We start from the raw sequence: 20,026 nt of genomic DNA on the forward strand, positions 1-20,026 counted from the left end.
CTTGATGAGATACTCCGAAATTGATTGATTTCGTAGCTGTTGAGTTCTTGTTTCTGTGACTGCTTCCCGTTCCAATATAATTTTTCCTTCCTCGTCAAGTTCTGGAAATATTGTTTGAACTGGGAGCTTTCACCTATAACCTTCTTTAAACATGAAACATGAAAAACTGGGTGCACTCGAGAAGCTGCAGGAAGCTCCAATTTGTATGCCATAGTACCAATCTTTTGCAACACCTTGTACAAACCATAATACTTTGGTGATAATTTATTATCCTTCTTAGCTTGCTTGAGGGACATTTGTTTATATGGTTGTAGCCGTAGGAATACCCAATCACCTACATCAAAACTTCTTTCGCTGCTATGTTGATCTGCTTGTTGTTTCATTCTATTATGTGCCAACACGAGGTTATCCTTTAAGAGTTGGAGGACTTGTTGTTGATGTTCGATGTGATGTTCCACTGCTTGAACCTTAGAATTTTCTCTTAAATATGATGTGATGGATGGTGGCTGATATCCATAAAGTGCCATAAATGGGGTAATTTTTGTTGTTGTATGGAAGGAAGTGTTATACTACCATTCACCTAGAGGCAACCATTTGACCCATTGTGTATGTTTATCAGATACAAAGCAACGAAGATATCCTTTCAAACATTTGTTTACTATCTCAGTTTGCCCATCAGATTGAGGATGATAAGATGAGCTATGAGCTAACTAAGTACTAAGACAAGAAAATAATTATGTCCAAAAATTTCCAGTGAAAATGGGATCTCTGTCACTTACAATAATCTTTTTTCCATGTAGCTTTTGAATTGTTTCCATAAATGTTGTAGAAATTGTACTGGCTTTAAATGGATGTGATAATGCACAAAAGTGTGCATACTTGGTAAGTTTGTCAACTACCACCATGATGACACTCTTTCCCTCAGACTTGGGTAAACCTATGATAAAATCCATTGAAACCTCCTCCCAACGTTGGCTTGGAATGGATAAAGGTTGTAATAGACCGGGGTCTTAATTGTTTCAACTTTATTTTGTTGGCAAACCAAACATTCCGCCACAAACTTTTGAATATCTGATTTAAGGCCCTCCCAAAAAAATTCCTTCTTAACCCTGTGGTAAGTTTTTAAAAATCCTGAGTGCCCTCCCAAGGGAGAAGTGTGCAATTCCATAATAATCTTTTGTTTGAGTTGGGAATTCTTACAGAGGTATAAGAAATCTTTGTATCATAACGAATCATTTTGCCAGCTAAATATATCAGATGTACTGGAATCTTGTTGTAACTTTCGAATAAGTGCCCACACTTCTTCATCATTCTTCCATTCCTCCCTTGCTTCGTTTATCCAATCTGGTTGGATAATAGAACTGGCACACAACAATGCTTCCACATCCTCATCCTTTCTTGAGGGTGCATCTGCCACCACATTTTGCTTCCCCTTTTTGTAGATGATTTCAAAGTCATAACCCAACATCTTTGTGACCCACTTTTGTTGCTCTTCACAGGATAATCTTTGTTCTAAAAAGTATTTAAGGCTATCATGATCCGTTTTTACCTTGAAGTGTCTTCCCATTAGGTAGGGTCGCCATTTCTTAAGTGCATGTAGTATTGCCAACATTGCCTTCTCATAAATAGCTTTGTGTAAAAACTTTCCCTTGATTGGACGACTTTCAAAAGCAATGGGTCTTTCATCTTGCATTAAAATAGCACCAATTCCATTTCCTAAAGCATCACATTCCACAATAAAGGTTTTTGTGAAGTCCAGTGTAGCTAAGACCGGTGCTTGGCACATTGCCTCTTTAAGATGTTCGAAGGCCTTTGTTGCTTCTGGAGTCCATGAAAATGCATCTTTCTTCAATAATGTTGTTAGAGGTGTAGCTATTCTCCCATAATTCTTAACAAACTTGCGATAATACCCTGTCAACCCAAGAAATCCTTGCAAATGCTTTATGGATGTGGGGATATTCCATTCCTTAATGGCTTTAATTTTGCTAGGGTCTACCTTAACTCCTTCATGAGATACAATATGACCCAGATATTCCACCTCTTGTACTCCAAAGAAACATTTGGATCTCTTTGCATATAATTGTTTCTCCTCCAATAGTTGTAGCACCCTGTCAACATGTTCAACATGATCCTTCCAAGACTTGCTATAGATTAGTATATCATCAAAAAATACTAACACAAATTTTCTAAGGAAGGGTTTGAAAATGAAATTCATCAAACCTTTAAATGTAGAAGGTGCATTGGTAAGGCCAAAAGGCATGACCAAAAATTCATAATGACCCTCATGAGTTCTAAATGTTGTTTTCGGAATGTCTTCAGTCTTCATTCTGATTTGATGATATCCTGAACGAAGATCCAACTTGGTGAAGTAAATTGATCCATGCAATTCATCCAGTAATTCATCAATGACCGGAATGGGAAACTTATCTTTAATAGTGAGCTTGTTGAGCTCCCTATAATCCGCACACATGCACCATGATCCATCCTTCTTGTGCACCAATACTACTGGAGCAGAGAAAGAACTTTGACTAGGTTGAATTATACCAGCCTCTAGCATTTCTGCAACCATACGTTCAATTTCACTCTTTTGGGCATAGGGATATCTGTACGGCCTAATGTTTGGAGGAACACTTCCTGGAATCAGATGAATAGCATGATCATGATCACGAATAGGTGGGAGACCTTTGGGAGTCTCAAATACCTTGGAATGATTGTCCAAGACTTTTTGGAGATCTGGAGAAATAGATGATTCCGATGTGGAAACATCTAGCGAACATAATTGTGCAATTACACCTCTTTATTCCTTTTTTAGAAGCTTTGTCATACCGTAAGAGTTGATTATCTTTCTCGATTTCCCTGCAATACCCCTTAATTCAACTTCCTTTCCTTCCGCAGAAAATTTCATGAAAAGTTCTTGAAAATTAAAAGCTATTGTACCCAAAGATTGTAGCCATTGGACTCCTAGTACAACATCAGCACCTCCCATTGGAATGGAAAGCATTGGGCTAGTCAATACATATTCTCCCATGGATAGCTTGATATTATGGCACTTTCAGAGCAATTTATCATTCCTCCATTTGAAACCATCACTTGACACTCTGGTGCTGGATATAGGAAGCAATTCAATTATTTTGCTATCTTACAATGAATAAAATTGTGGGTACTTCCTGAATCAATCAACACTATTACCTTTTTCTTCTTGATTTTTCCTTATATCTTGATGGTTTGAGGAGTGGTAATTCCAGCCAATGCATTACAAGATATGGTCGGATTCATTTTTTCTTTATCTAGGCTTTGTTCCTGGAGTATATCCTCTTCTTTTGACCTTTCTTGCTCCTTTTCTTCTTCCTCTTCACAATCTATGTAGAATAATTTCTTCTCAGCACACTTATGACCGTTAGTGTATTTGCTATCACAACTGTAACAAAGCCCTTTTGCTCTTTTTTCTTCCAATTGTTGTGGTGTCAACCTTATAGGTTGTGGAAGACTAGGGGCAACAACACTTCCATCTTTATAGTTGTGAGTGGTATGCTTCCTGGTTGCCATAATTTTGCTTTCCATTTTTCTTGCTAACCTGAATGCCTTCTCTAATGAATCAGGTTCCCAAAGGCGAACATCATGTTGGATATTATCCTTTAAAGTCCCTATGAACACATCAATCCTATGCTCCTCTGGAATATTTTTTACCCTTATGTTCAATTTTTGGAACTCCTCAATGTGCTCCATTATTGAACCCTTTTGTTTGAGACTTATCAATTGGCTAAAAAAAGTGTTGCTTTTTGTATACTCATAATGTGCTATCAATTCTTCCATAAAAATTGCCCAAGTGATAATTTGTTTACGAGAGCAAAGCCATTGATACCATACAAACTGATTTGGTTCCAAATATAAAGTTTCAATACGTACCTTTTGTGTGTTTTGCACATTATTGAGATCGAAAAATTGCTCCATCTCTAATATCCATGTTGTGGGATCCTTGTCATCAAACTTCCTCATATCAATTTTTGGAATATGGTGGGTCTTCGGTCCAACATTAGAGTCTATGAAATCATGATTAACATTTCTTTTGTTCTCATCATGAGTTTCCTTTACTACCCTTTCACCATTAGTAAGCATTTCTTGTAGAAACTTTGTCAAATATGTCTTCAAATCTTCCATGCCTGTCTTCAAATCTCCATGCATGTCTTCAAATCGTCCATCTTCGTTTCCACGTCAATCATCTTAGCTTATACCCCTTTCTTTAAACAATCCATCTTAGCTTCTACGCCTTTCTTTAAACCATCCATCTTAGCTTATACATCTTTCTTTAGACCATCCATCTTAGATTCTATTACTTTTTGTGCAAGTGACACTTGTTGCACTTGGTCTCGTAATTTTGATATATCATGTTGCATTTCTTCCTCTTCTTCATGAGTGATGCTAGAGCTTTCAGGTTGCTTACTAGGTGTTTGCATTTTCTTTCCTCAGGGCATCAATTACCGATAATAATGCTTTACTATGCCCTTTGAATTCCTTCAAACTAATTTTTCAAACCAAGCTTATGCAAAAGTTTAAAAAACTACACACCTTTTTTCACTTTGTAGGAGCTCGATATTGAATCTGATGTATCTCTGTAATTTCAGATCATCCAGTTCTGAAATTGTGACCTGCAATAGCCCTCTGCGTCCTCTTTCCAATGCCACCAGTCTGATCCAAATTGGATTCTCCAGGGAAGAGTTATGCCAAATCTCCCGCAGTGACCTGATTATAGACTAGTTCAGTAGAGCGAAATTGTACGACATGCCACGAGTCATTGTTTCGACCCTTGGCTCTGAAAAATATATACAGGAAACTACAGTCCATCCCCTTTCTGTACCTTCTTACGAAATTTCAATCTGATGCTCAAAGAGAAAGTTATGACGATTTTCCCCAAGTCACCTGTTTGGAATTTAATTCAGGAGTATGAAAAAATACCAACTTCCTCAGATCATATCTCCGCAAAGATAGGGCAAAAAGCTCTGAAATTTGGATCTAAGGTTCAGCGTGATTTCGTCTCAAATGGGTTTTTTTTTAAGCTTCTGAAACATCGCAGAAGAAAAAAAAATAATAAATAAATAAAAATAAAAATAAATAAAAATAAAAATAAATAAATAAATAAATAAAACTTATAGTGAAAATGCCACAATGACCTATTTGGAGAAGCGAAACCCTAGAATCCAAAGCTTTGATACCAAATGTTATGAAACCAGCTCACAAAAATATAGAAAAGATAGATCAACGCCTTAGAATTCAGCCTCTTCGAGGGGGAAACCTCCTTTACATTACATAAATGAACAATTCTTGGATGATTCAAATGAAAAAACCTCCTTTCTATATATAGGAGTCTAAGGAGTCACAATATAACCCAGCCGACCTAACAATAATAATATAAAGCCACAAAAATAACAATAGAGGAATTCTATGGGGCACAGTAATAACAATATGGGGACAATAGGGGCACAACAATATTAATAAGGGATACAACTACAATAGTAATGGGGTAATCACTAGTATTATAGGGACCTAACAATCACATTGTGACAAAAGTTGTCTCAATATGAAAATCAGCCATGGTCAACGACTGCTCAACATCACATTGTCATAAATATTGTCTCAATATGAAAATAAACCATGGTTAACCATCATCAATCATGGCCAATGTCACATTATGATAACCATGTTCATCCATGATCAACCATGGTCCAATGTTGCATTATGACAAAGATTGTCTCAATATGAAAATTAACCATGATCAACCAAGGTCAAATACCACATTATGACAAAGATTGTGTCAATATGAAAATCAACCATGGTGAATCATGGTCAACCATGTTTATTTTAGGGTTTATAGTATTTATCTTAAGTTTTATACTAATTATCTTAGAGTTTATAATATTTATCTTAGGGTTTATAATATTTATCTTGTGTTTATAATATCAGTCCCTTAGGTTTATTAATCTAATGGTTCATATTCCTATGGTAAACAATTATTCATAGTGTTTATAATATTAATCGTAGGGTTTAATACAAGTCCCTTTGGTTTATAATCATGGTCAACCATGGTCCAATGTCACAATGTAACAGATTGACTCAATATGAAAATCAACCATGTTCAACCGTCTTTAGCCATCGTCGATCATGGTCAACAATGGTCCAATGTCACATTGTGACAAAGATTGCCTCAATATGAAAATCAACCATGTTCAACTGTCTTTAGCCATCGTCAATCATGGTCAACAATGGTCTAATGTCACATTGTGACAAAGATTGCCTCAATATGAAAATCAACCATGTTCAATCATGGTCAACCATGGGCCAACATTGCATTGTGACAAAGATTGTCTCAATATGAAAATCGACCATGGTCAATCATGGTCAGTCATGGTCAATAATAATATTGATCGGGTTTATAATATTAATCCTAGGGCTTAATATAAATCTCTTGAGTTTATTATCCATTGGGTTTATAACATAAATTTCTTAGGTTTATAATATTAATAATACTTACATTTATAATATCAAGCCCAAGGGTTTATAATATAAATCCCTTTGGCTTATAATATTAATCATTTGTGTTTAATATTATTCCTTGGGGTTTATAATATCTTGGGTTTCTAATATTAATAATTCCTTTGGTTAATAATATCAATATTTATTATATTATTGAAAATTGATAATTTATTGGACATAATTAAAGACAACAACCCTTTGCGATCAGCTCTGAGTGCTGCTCCTGCCTCAGCTCAGCCCTTCGGCCTTCCCAGATCCCAGTACATGAGCAGATCGAGTCGCGGATCTGTTGAGAATAGATCAGATCGCTGCTCCTCGTCCCAGACTTCAAACCCTTGCGCGCCTGACTGCGGGTGAGATTGATTAATCGAGGACCTGCCCAAGTGAGGCCCACTGGTCATGGAGGCTTGATCTTCGCCTGTCAAGTCAGATCTAGTGCCCATGGAGGTGTTGGGCATCCCCTAGGCCCCTACCTCGCCTCCTCTGTCGACAAACTCCCCAGCTGAGGCGTTCAGTCAACTTTTGGAAGGGCTACCCAAGAAGAAAAATGTAGAAGCAGTGAAATTCGTCAAGAAGCTTGACGATATCCTTGAGATCTCTTTACCCCCAGAAACCCCGATCCAGGTTGCTCTGTCCCTATCCGAGCGGGCTCTCATAGGCCAGTTTACTGGTCTATGGCCATCTCCCAAGTCGATAGAGAGTTGGGTCAAAAGAAACCGGTCGCTGCTGATCAACGAAAGTGTGACCTCATACTTTCTGGGATGAGGATTCTTCCTCTTTGAATTCACCTCCAAAGATGATAAAGAGCTGATCTTTCGAAATGGTCCTTACTTTATGGGCCCCCAGGGTCTGTACCTGAACAAATGGACTCCTGACTTTGACCCAGCAGTAGACGTACCCAAAGCTGTCCCGGTATGGGTTAGGCTTCCCAACCTCCCGGTTCATTGCTCGAACTGGGATTCTCTGATGCATATTGGAAATTCCCTAGGGAAATTCATAGACCGAGCGAACAGTAAGGATCAATACGACTGTGCAAGGATATGCATTGAGGTGGATCTGGAGGAGGGGCTTCCGGAGGCCATCAAACTCAAAGTAGGAAGCTGGACGCATGTGCAGAAGCTAGACTATGAACAGCTGCCCTTCAAATGCCGGAAATGCCAGGTCTATTGGCACTTTGCCAGAAACTGACCAACGGTCAATGAAGCGGCTCAAGGGAAGGAGGTCGGCTGGAATCAAGTAAAACGATCCAAAATGGCATCCAAGATCCAGAAGCCGGGAGGAACTACCGGCAAAGGCCTCCAGCACGATCTAGCTCAGCAGATCCAGCATTCCTAGCCCAAGCTCACTCCAGAGAACAGGTTCAACCCTCTCAGCTCCCAACCAGAGGACACTCACGAAGTGGTAGTTCAAAAGCCAGCGTCCCCAGACAAAGATTTCCAATCTCCCAGCGCTAAAGACATGGGAGCCACAGAAATTTCAAAAGGAACCCCCAAAGTAGTCGAGGAGGAGGATCAAGAATCAGAAGAATCGGAGGAGGAAGGAGAAATAGGAGAATCCCAATCCTCGGTAAGGAGATCTACAAGAGGACGCAAAACGGATCGGGAGAAAAGAGAGCATGAAACGTACAAAGATAAACTCCAGGGCAATCAACCAACATTGGAGAAGTTGTTAGCAAAAAAGCCGAAGATGGTAAGAAATCAGCATCAAGGCTCCAAGGGAGCCCAGCCAAGCAAAGGTAAATAATGAAGATAATCTCCTGGAACTGTAGGGGTATGGGCAGCAAAATAAAAGAAGAGGCTATACGAAATCTAATAAGAATAGAGGCCCCTGACATACTCCTTCTCCAGGAGACTAAGATGGAGGAATCAGATTTTCTCCAAGTAAGCAAAAAACTTTGGAAAAAAAGTAATGCAATAGTTGTCTCAGCCCGAGGAGCCTCTGGAGGGTTGGGCACTCTTTGGAACGAAAGCAGGTTTTCGCTGGTGGCAGAGGCATCAAATACCCACTGGGCGATGTTAAAGATGCAGCACCTAATTACAAAAGAAATCTTTTGTCTTTTCAATGTTTATGTTCCAGTCAACGCTGGAGAAAAAAAGATCTGTTGGGACTCCTTAAGGCAGCAAGCAGATCTGGGCAATCTGGAAAATGTCATCATAGCAGGCGACCTGAACATCACTCTGCATTCTTCTGAAAAGCGAGGAGGCTGCATTGTGTGAGACCCGGCAAGGGAATGGGTTGAGGATCTCCTCCAAGACTGGGATCTGCTAGATATCAAGCCTGTCTCAGGTATGTTCACTTGGTCCAATAAAAGAATAGGTCCTAGCCATATTGCAGCAAGGCTGGATAGATTCTTGGTGCATAGCTCCTTTCTTTTGCTAGGCCTAGATGCTACCATGCATATTCTTCCTTGTAGCACCTCTGATCATAAGCCAATTAAGCTCATCCTTCGAGCCCATGTTGACCTTGGTCCCATTCCCTTCAAGTTTAGCCCTTTGTGGATCAAGGAACCAAACTTCTTGCAGAATTGTTAAAGAAAGCTGGACCCAGCCAGTCACTGGATCTCCATTTTATATTTGGGAAGAAAAACTCAGGAGATTGAAATCAGCCCTAAAGTGTTGGGCCAAATCTCTTGTCAATCCAACAGCTGAAAGGAAAAATATCCAAAGCTAACTTGAAGCATTTCAATTGAACACAGAAGAGGCTCACATATCTAGAGAAATTTTAGACAAAGAGGTTCACCTCCAGCAGTGCTATCATAAAGCTTTCCTGACTGAAGAGGAAACATGGAGGATCAAATCATGATGTCTCTGGCTAAAGGCAGGCGACAGAAATACATCATTCTTTCACAAGCAAGTTGAAGCCAGAAAAGGTTTCAACTCCATCACTGAAATTAAGGAACCGGCTACCATTCATAAAGACTTTGCAAGTATCAAACATGCAACTCATCATCATTTCAAAGGCCTGTACAGCGAAGAGAAGAATATGAACCAGAACTTTTGTTTGTTGGACAGGATTCCCACCTCAATATCTGATTATATGAACCAGCATCTAGAAAGCAAAGTCACAATGGAAGAAGTCAAAAGGGCCCTCTATGCCATGAACCCTGATAAATCCCCAGGCCCTGATGGTTTTTCCACCTCTTTTCTCCAAACCTGCTGGCACATAGTGGGGAAAGATTTATATAAAATGGTTCAAAAATCGCAGGCTTGCCAGAAATTAGGAGGAAGTACTAACTCCTCTTTCCTTGCTCTCATACCCAAGGAAAAGGGAGCCAACTCCTTCAATAGGTTTCGCCCCATATCCCTGTGTAACATTGGTTACAAGCTGATCACAAAAGTTATTGCTAATAGGTTGAAGCATATTCTTCCTAAAGTTATCCCAGAGAACCAAGGAGGCTTCATACATGGAAGGCATTTAGTGGACAACTTCACACTTGTCCAAGAGGCGATTCTATCAAGTCAGCAGCGCAAGGAACAAGGTATGGCTATCAAACTGGATCTAGCAAATGCCTTTGACCGAGTTAACCATAGTTTTCTTTTGAATGTGTTGAAAAAATTTGGTTTTGGGGTGAGATTCATCAATTGGATCCGGGCCTGCATCTCGGAACCATGGATCGCTCCTTTAGTCAATGGTAGATCTGCAGGTTTCTTCAAAGCTACAAGAGGGCTAAGACAGGGTTGTCCCATGTCTCCCCTGCTATTTGTAATTCAAGCTTCAGTTCTCAGTTTCCACCTAAACAAACAAATGCAAGAGCAGGAGATCTTAGGGATATCCATAGCGAGGGGGGTCCAAAACATAAATCACGCCTTATTTTCAGATGATACTCTGCTTCTTGGGACAGCTTCGATTCATTTAGCCAGAAGATTTAAAGAGACGCTAGATGATTACTGTATGGAGTCTGGTAGCCGCCTTAACAAGGGTAAGTGCCATACTTACTGCTGGAACACCCTGCCCTCTTTGCTCAACATCATCTCCAGATGCCTAGGATTTGCAGCTTCCTCAGAATGGACATCGTTCAAGTATCTGGGGCTGCCCATTTTCCTCAAGCGCGCCTACAACAGGGACTGGATGTCGCAGGTAGAAAAATTTAAAAGTAAACTCCAAGCATGGGGAGTAAATTGGCTAAATATGGCAGGCAAGACAGTTCTCATTAAAGCCGTCCTTAGAAGCCTCCCGTTATACCAGTTTTCTGTGCTCCTAGCGCCCATTGGTATTCTCCAGAAAATGGATCAATATATCAGAAACTTCTTTTGGAAAGGAGGTAAACAAAATGAGAGAAGATTCCAGCTTGTTAAATGGGAGACTGTCCTCAAGCCTAAGATGGAGGGTGGGCTCAATTTCAAGAAACTCCCTCAGCAGAACATAGCAATGGGAGCTAAGCTCCTATGGAGACTAATTGCGCCTAAACCAGGCTGGGCACAGACAGCTCTCTGGAGAAAATACCTCAAAGGCACAAGACTGAGATGCTTAGACGGACCTTTGCCTCAAGGAACCTCGCCGTTCGTCAACCTCTGCTCCAAAGCTGCCCACTTGATTCAATCCAAAGCCTATTGGATTCCCGGAAATGGGAAAAAAATAAGTATATGGAATGATCATATCATGGATCGCGAGCCTATTGGAGAATGCCCAAAGGTGAAATCGTTGAAGGAATGGTTGATAGCAGCTAGGAAAACTAAGCTGTGGGACATATCCACTTGGAATGGTACGCAGTGGGTGGGCTGGAGTCTGTCGGATCCGCCCTCAGACCTCCACCAAGAGGTCACCCACCTCTGCGAATTATTGAACGGAATCGCCCCCACGCGCATCAACAGGAAAGATAGGCGAGGCTGGGGCGATCAGTCGACAGGTTATACAGTCGCCCAGGGATATGCGTGCCTAGCTGCAATCCCAAATACGCCCCCAAATCCGGCCTCGTGGAAGACAGTCTGGGACATATCTACGCTGCCAAAGATAGATTTCTTTCACTGGATTTTATTCAACAGAAAAATATTAACCGAAGACAAACTCCATAGGCGCGGCTTCTACAGACTGTCCAGGTGCTCTTTGTGCCAAGACTCTGAGGAAAGTGCCACACATCTGGTTCTCAACTACAAGTTCTCCACTCAGGTCTGGAGAGAAGTGATGGACTATTGGAACCCCAGGTTCGAGCTTCCAGCTGCCATAATAGATCTGTTTGCCACCTAGAAAACCTGCTATTCCGGACCCCCTCCCAAAAATAAAGTGATCAAAGCGGCCTGGGCATCACTACTTAAACTTTGCTGCTGGCAGCTATGGCTAGAGCGCAACAGCAGAATCTTCAGGAACCTCCAACACAATGCCAAGACGGTGGCAGCCAAAGTAAAGATTCAATTAAAAGAATGTTTGGGAGGTCATAAAGATGACTCCAACCTCACCCAGCTAGACAAAGATTGGGGGTCCTCCTTAAGCCTGCATTTTCAACAAAATATCAGAAGCATGGCTCCTCCTGAGGAATGGTAAATAAGGGGAAAAGGTAGAGAGGATTTTCAAAACTGGATCCTCAAGCAAAAGGTGCACTCCCTCTTCTTCGACGAGGCAGCAAAAGGTAATCCCGGCAACACTGGAGCGGGGGGAGTAATTAAAAACATAGATGGTGCAGAGATCCTCCATTTTGCCTGGGGATTAGGAATCAACTCCAGCATCCAATCTGAGGCTCTTGCCCTCTACCAAGGGCTCAAGCAGCTCCTAAAGCTAAAAATAAAGGAGGCTAATATCTTGGGGGATTCTGAAGTGGTCATCAAACTTATGGTGACTAACTCTACTCCACTGGATTTAAGATTAGCAAGGCTGATCCAAAGAATCAGAAGAATGGCAAAGATGTTTCAAAATCTGAAATACTTTCACGTGCTGAGAGACAACAACAAAGAGGCAGATCTTGAAGCCAATAAAGTTGCACAGCTATCGGCCGGGGCATTGAAAAGAGACGGGGAAGAAGCATGGGTCCCAATTCCTTAAATCATTTCAGCAGATATGTTTTTTTGCTTAATTCTAACGCTGTTTGTCTGTATATTTAAACTGGGGCAAATTGTAGAAATAAGCACACTTGTTGATCCCAAATGGAAGTGGACAGCAAGTCTAATAGCGTCTCAGAAGGACGAATCCAATTGGATCATGCCCACTCCTACTGTAATCAGAAGATTGGTATTTAGACCGACCCACTAATACAACTCATAACCGTTCTTGTTAAAAAAATTATTTATTATATTATTGATAATGTAAATAATATTATCGTATTATTATAATATAATTTAATTATTATTATAAATTGTCATTATAATTGTTATAACTATTATCGTATTTATAATATAATGATAATACTATTTTTATCCATTGGGTTTATAAATCCTAAGGGTTTGTGATATTAATCACTTAGGTTCTCAATATTAATCCCTTGCACTTATAATATTAATCATTTGTGTTTAATATTATTTCTAGGGGTTTATAATGCCTTGGGTTTCTAATATTAATAATTCCTTTGGTTAATAATATCAATATTTATTATATTATTGATAATGTAAATAATATTATCATATTATTATAATATAATAATTATTATTATAAATTGTCATCATAATGGTTATAATTATTATCATATTTATAATATAATGATAATAATATTTTATAATATAATATAATCATTATTATTGTATTATTATTATCTTTATATATTTATTAGTATCAATAGTAATATTAATATTGAATCTGTATCCATTGACGCCTATGGCGTATATCAACGACATTTATTAATGTGGTTGTACTAGTAGTAAAGGTAAAGGGATATCATTTTCAGTTTAAAAAATAATGAATCTTGTTAAAATTTTGGGATAGATTGAGTTTCGCACAATACAAACATGTAGGGTAGAATTTTGTTCAAATTTAATCAATTTTAAACTCATATGAAATTGCAGAAGAATGAAAATCGGTCATTTTAATATCAAATTTTCAAATTCAGATTTATCTTCAAAACATAAAAGTTAAGCAGATAAAAACAAATAAAAATATCATAAATTAATAGAGGTTATCAAGATCGAGATTCATCCTCAAGACATAAAAATCAAGGAGATAAAATTAAAGAAAAAAATATCAATAAATAAATACAAAATTTCAAATATAATTCCACTTTTCGAACTTAAAAATGACCACAATACATTTATCTTCATAAAATCTACACAACAATCAATCCCAATCCAACAAAAATGTTATAACTACCCATAATAAGAAACTAAATTAAAATCTTGACTTAATCATAACATCAACTTTTCAATTTTCGATTTCTTCCAAACAAATGAAGTAGCTTTATACCGATATGGGGAGAAGCAAGGAGCCAAACCCATGGTATGTTTAGTCAATAACTCAAGTAGCAAATTACAATAACAAGAAGGAATGTTGGGGGCATTTTACCTCCCATGGGAGGAACAAATCCAAATAAGAAAAACTTTTTACAAATATAATTATTTTTTATAAATATAATTTTTTATACACAATCTGCAAACTCCATCGCAATTAGATAATAATCAGCATAAACTGATGGTGACTAAATTCCAAGTACCGTTGTTCTAAGAGATCAACAGAGTCAACGTGATAACTTTGCCACCCCATTATATCTCAAATCTAACATGTTTATATTGGAAAGACACTCAAGTGGAAAATTATATCTCTAACAAGGACAACTCCGTAGCGGTAGTCCCTGCCGATATATTATGTGAATGTCAGTCAGTGATGTGCAACCATTCAACAATGCAATCTAGCAACCCTAATCCGCATCCAAAACCATTAACAACTCACAACCAGTGGAACATAAATGTCTACCAAATCATGGAAATACATGTAAACAAAGAGAACCATTATGTTAGGCCAACTAAGCAACCTGGAGTTAGTTTGCAATGTGAAACTTATCCTCCCCTTCTATAGATTTAGAAAAACATTGCAGTGCCTGTCCCAGTTTGTGGTGTACAGGGTGCTTAATTTGACTGATATTGTTATTTTCTTAGGTATTTGGTACCTCGAATGTCCTACTACTGACTAAAAATACATTGCCACCTTTGCAACCTTGTAAGCCCCTGCATTAGGGTCCCCTATGCACCCACCCTTGGTGTATCAAAAATATGACTTATATTACGTTTAAATAGAGGAGGGTTTACTAGTTTGTTTAATCTGATCACCAGAATTCTAATCCCTTGTTGGATTGCATCCAAATTATGTGACTTCAACTTGCATGCCCTTATCTACAAAAAAACATATAAATTTTTGCAACTAGGTCTCCTTGCCTCTCCTCTATTCGTCCTTCCAGGACTATAAATATTTGGCTTTGGGTTGGACATCCACGGTTGTGGTGCCCCCTTTGAATTTCTAGGCAAAAATTCACTAATTTCAACATTTTGTTTCACTGATTGAGGCATTGCCTTCCTTTCTTTCCGCCAAAGTTCATTTTCTCTTCTATTTTCAGCATAGACCTATCTCTCATCTTCAAAGAAATATTTATTAAAGAATAATTTATCAAAAAATAAATTTTGGGAACATTGACTGCTACATTGCCATGACACGGAACTTGCACATGCATATAGTAACATTTTCTTGAAGCAATTTTTATAAGGAAATTATCGCATGATTACAGATATCCTTGTGTGACATTTTTGTGAAATGACCTTCCTATTGCCGTTTGAGTTGTTTACTGATTGGGCTTCTGATTTTTTCCTAAAAATGGAACACACAACCATTTTTTGCAGTTCACCCATCTTTTTCCTTTTTAAGTTCATTATTTCAAAATTGAAACTTTGATTGATTTAAACTGGATAATTTGATTGATTTTGAGCTAGAAAATCTCCTTATTTAAATGCAGTTCCACACTTATTCGTTCAGTGGCCTTACAAATTTTAAATAGAATCAAGTGAGACTATTTTCATTAGAATTAATATAGTTGAAGGATGCTCTTGATTATTGGTTTCTTATTGTTAAATTTTCTTTTAAAACAGAAATTACCCACAGGGTAATTATCCTCATAGGATATGTAATTATTCTCAGGTATCACCATACATAATGCACTGAGAATTAAAGTCATGGGATATGTAACTTTGGGGATTCTCAGGTATCACGATATAGAGTTCATTGAAAATCAAACCTAGTGCTGGGGGTGGTAAACTCTTAGTGGCATTTGCCACTGTAGTCCTTTGAACCAACAATTCTCTCAATGGTTGATGCCAAGTTGTAACCACTGCCTGCATTATTATGGTTGTATTATTAAGTTTATGTGACGTAGAAGGTGAATGGAATGTGCACCTATCACTAGTTAGACCATACTTTGTTTGTCTCCAAATTTCTTTGGAATTTACCTTTGTTGAATTTCCAGCATATGACAATACTATAGGTCATAATTAGATAGAGTAAGCATCAACAACAAAGTTTTTATTGATCTCAGGTTTCCAGAATGTCCTTAAATCTCTAAACAAATTAAGCTTTTAAGTGCCAGTTATGTGATTTTATATGATGCAGCCTCCTAGGTTTTCTCTATGATACATGCTTGTGGTCAGATTGAAGTTATTGGAATGGCCAACCCACATTATATAACCAAATAGCAACTGACAAAATCCAGCGTCCGTGGGCTTAAGTGATGTCAATAATTACAAGTTATTAGTACAATGGTATATCTTTATGAGATGTTGTTCCACATAACCAACCTGAGTAACACTCAAACAAGACAAAGGTTCAAGGTGAAACAATCACATCTAGACAAGTGTAATGCATGAAAATTAGGCTTAGGATATTGCACGTGTTCTATCATACTTATTAAAATTTGAAAAAAATATTAATAAAAAATAAAATAAGAAATATAGTAAATAATAATGTTAAAAACCTTATTCGACAAACATGTGGGGAGTGCATGCAACTACAGGTGTCTCAAACTTTTTCTTAGCTGCTTGCTTGTGTTACAGGTTATATTTCTTTTATGTTTGCCTGGTACCATCTAGATATATCCATGCATTGAACCGAGTGTGTGTTGCCACTTCAACGAAATCTTTCAGACCGATACTTCATCGCAATGATGACTTTGATTTTCAGAACGATACTTCGTCACACCAACGACTCCCTTTTTGGAACAGAGTAACGAGCTTCGGTAAGTTGATAGGCAACATGTCAAGGTCGTAAGGCTCTACAACGAGTATCATGAGCATGAAAATAGGTATCAAATACCAGCCTAACTTCTGCCATAGCTCCTCCACAACTAGCTCCTCCCTCTCCTCACACTTCAATAAACAAATTTTTCTTGCTATTACTCTGATCTACAATCTCTACATCCTCTCTAATAATACCTATCCTCCTCAAATTAATATCTATAGCCCACATTGAGTTTACCAAATGGGTTCCGACCCACTAGTTCAATTGAAGTGTTTCTTTATAACCGATACTCAACCAATCTCCCTGCTAAAGCCCGCTAAAGGCACATATTCCCTACCTATTACAGGGTTCAGACTCTAGAAGTAGGGTTCATACATGCACTTTATAACTTCTCTCTCATTATCCCATCCACATAGCATGAATCAGGAACTCATCCTTCTTAGTCCATTAGCATTTTTTTCATTGTTTTTCTTGCCCTGTCGAATCTATTGTGCGTGACAGAGTCAAATTTTCCTTCAACAGTTACACCCTAGATTGAAGCTATGGTTGGGTCGTTGGTTCATTCCAACAACATTGTGACTCTCTAACAGTCAAAGAATAGAGCAGGAGAAAATATGGTGAACATAACATTAATAACACCCCGCATTCAGTCAAAAGGGGCCATCGCTTGGGTTCAAAAACAAAAACAAAAACAAAACAAAACAAAAACCAAAAAACAAAACAAAACAAACAAAAACAAACAAACAAACAAAACAAAAAAAACAACAACAACAACAAAAAACAAACAACAGACAACAAAAACAAACAAAAAAAACAACAAAAACAAAAACAAAAGAAAACAAAAAACAAAACAAAACTTTCTGACAGAAAGGTCATGGCCGGGATGATAAGTCTCTAAAAACCAATTTCTATTCATTTAGCTAAAATCCCATTAGAGCTTAGTTTGAATTTTATCTTTAGATATTTATCATTAGCGAAAAGGGGCTCTTCACCCCATTGTTTATTGTAAGAAACATTCAAATTCATCACTTGAGGGAGGAGATGCACATAAACATTCAAAAGTAATTCAGAAATAAAGCACAAGCTTACCTGCCAACGTTTTCCCTTTTTGATAGAGTTGGCAGAAATATGACCTAAGGCTCGTTTGTAGCTCACTTGATCTTGTTCCATATAGGCACCGAACCCAACAAGAATCTCCACCATGTCTAGTGCCTGGAATAGGAAGATTTAGACGTTGGACTTGCTTGGAATAGGAGGATTCAAACGCTAGACTTCATCTAGTGCTTGGAATTGTAGGATTTAGACCCTAAACCCTCAACTTCTGACAGTGGTCCAGCAACATCAAAGGTGGGGGATATGACTTATTCGCTCCTCCTCCTCCTGCGACCACCTAAATAAATGGAAATGAGGTGGGGATATGATGTATTTACTTCTCCTCCTTCTACCTCAACCAATGGAGAAAGAAGGACATGCAGTGTGCCACGAAGTTGCATAGGCAATGGACAAAGAAGGACATGCAATGTGCCATGAAGCTGCATTTCTTTGGATATATGTATATTGCAGTGAAGAAACAAAACATTAAATATTTTTCAAGTAATGATAAGTACACTCTAGCATTAAATTAACATTCAAGTGAAATTTGAAACGATTATCCTAAGTTCTGAAATGTTTATCCTAAGTATGATTTTAATCAAACTGTTTTGCCTGCAATAAGAGGTCGAAATTAAAACTTACCATAAAAATTTGTTCGATAAAGTATTTTTGCTAAAACATTGGTTAAACTGTGAATACAATATTGAGTAAAGGCAATTTAATATAGGTTAAACGACGATTGATCGCTATAGTCCCTGCGCTGTCGAAGGCAGGGACTAATAAGTGATTACGAAAACAAAAATGACAATATGAAATAATCATTACAAAATAATAGTAAAAAATAATTGATGGCCTTGTTAGAAATTGAAGTAAAACATGACTTCTTGTATGGGAAATTTATGACTTCAATGGTTAAACAGATCAATTGATGAATTGAGGCTTCTGTGATCCATAACATTTATTAAGAAGATTTTCGGCGTAAATCACATGTAGAAAACCTTTGTCGATGCGTTTCGAACCAACTAGTGTGGTTCATCATCAGGACAAGTTGGTTTAGTTATTTTATGTTTTGGAAACCAGATCAATTGAGTTTAGTTATTTTATGTTTTTGAGTTATATTAGAATTTAACAAACTAATTTCTAATTATATAGTGTCTTATTTTTTATTATGAAAAGTTTTTGGGGCATTTGAATTATGTGGAATATTTATATCAAATTTATGATTTTAATATATAAAAAAAATCAAATTTGAAATAAATTTGACCTAAAAGTATGACCCAAAAAAATCTAAAATTTAAAATACTTTAACTACTATGAATTATAATATATCTCTTTATAATAATAATAATAAATAAATAAAAACCAATATCAATAAAATAAATATGCATGGCACAAAATTTAGTGAAGTAGAAAAAAAAAATATAAAAAACAAATTTTCTTATACATTATTGCCGAGAGACTCTCCATATGTTCTAATGTCTTATTATATAAACATTTTGACTCTGTAAAATTACATTAAAAAATAAAAATTATATATGTATATCAATGTCCAATGATACCAATACAGTCCATCAGACCTAAAGAAAGCGATTAGTTGAGATTCTTTAATATTTTATTTCTTTTTATGATTGAAAAGAAGGGAGAGAAATGTTCCTAGATCACCATAATTTTGGTGATTTAACAAGTCAAGAGGGTTGGTAGTGTGACAAAGATTTTGAAAATTAGAACAGATGTGAGTAAGATCGACGCAATCCAAGAGAAATTGTTTTTCATCTTCGACCCTCTTAGTATCACAAATGCTATACTTTTTCATCCCAAGGTGTTTTGGGAATTGACTGACATTTGGTTTCACTTTGAAACTCATGAGAATTAGTTCTTATCTTAGCAATGTTCATTGTCTTCTTAGCATTGGTCGAAACAGAAAGATAATTATGGTTATCAAGATTAGGATTGATCACCTCCTTATAATACCTTAGATTCATTTTTTCCTCTAACTCCTTATCCTCCCACAACTTATCCTTAAATTTGGAAGGAATAATATTTTTAATATTATCCTTATTCTCCAAGATGATCTCTTCCTTTACCCCCTAATGATCTAGCTAATACTAGGCATCCTTATGCCTAGCTAATATTGGGCATCCTTATGCCAAGCTTACTTGAGTCAGAGGTGGGGTTTTGGCTAGAGTTAGAAGCAATTTTGGGGAACCTCTTGGCTTCCATATTGTATAGCTTCTTCTTATACATGAGATACCTAATCATAGTTAGGGTTTTGTTG

At 37.4% G+C, this 20,026-nt stretch overlaps 1 protein-coding gene across 1 annotated transcript in view; it reads left to right on the plus strand.

Annotated features, from left to right (window-relative positions):
* Positions 1-20,026, plus strand: part of LOC149253516 (uncharacterized) — a 112,908-nt gene that overhangs the window by 85,474 nt on the left and 7,408 nt on the right. Inside the window, exons 2-3 of the mRNA XM_089454517.1 lie at positions 9,879-10,006; positions 10,370-11,230. Coding sequence (XP_089310643.1) covers positions 9,879-10,006; positions 10,370-11,230 — 989 coding nt within the window. The remainder of the gene's footprint in view (positions 1-9,878; positions 10,007-10,369; positions 11,231-20,026) is intronic.

Source organism: Pinus tabuliformis, chromosome 7 (assembly GCF_031772625.1).
Source record: "Pinus tabuliformis cultivar Carrire ecotype Pingquan chromosome 7, CPIR1, whole genome shotgun sequence".
In the NCBI taxonomy this organism is placed as follows: Eukaryota; Viridiplantae; Streptophyta; class Pinopsida; order Pinales; family Pinaceae; genus Pinus; species Pinus tabuliformis.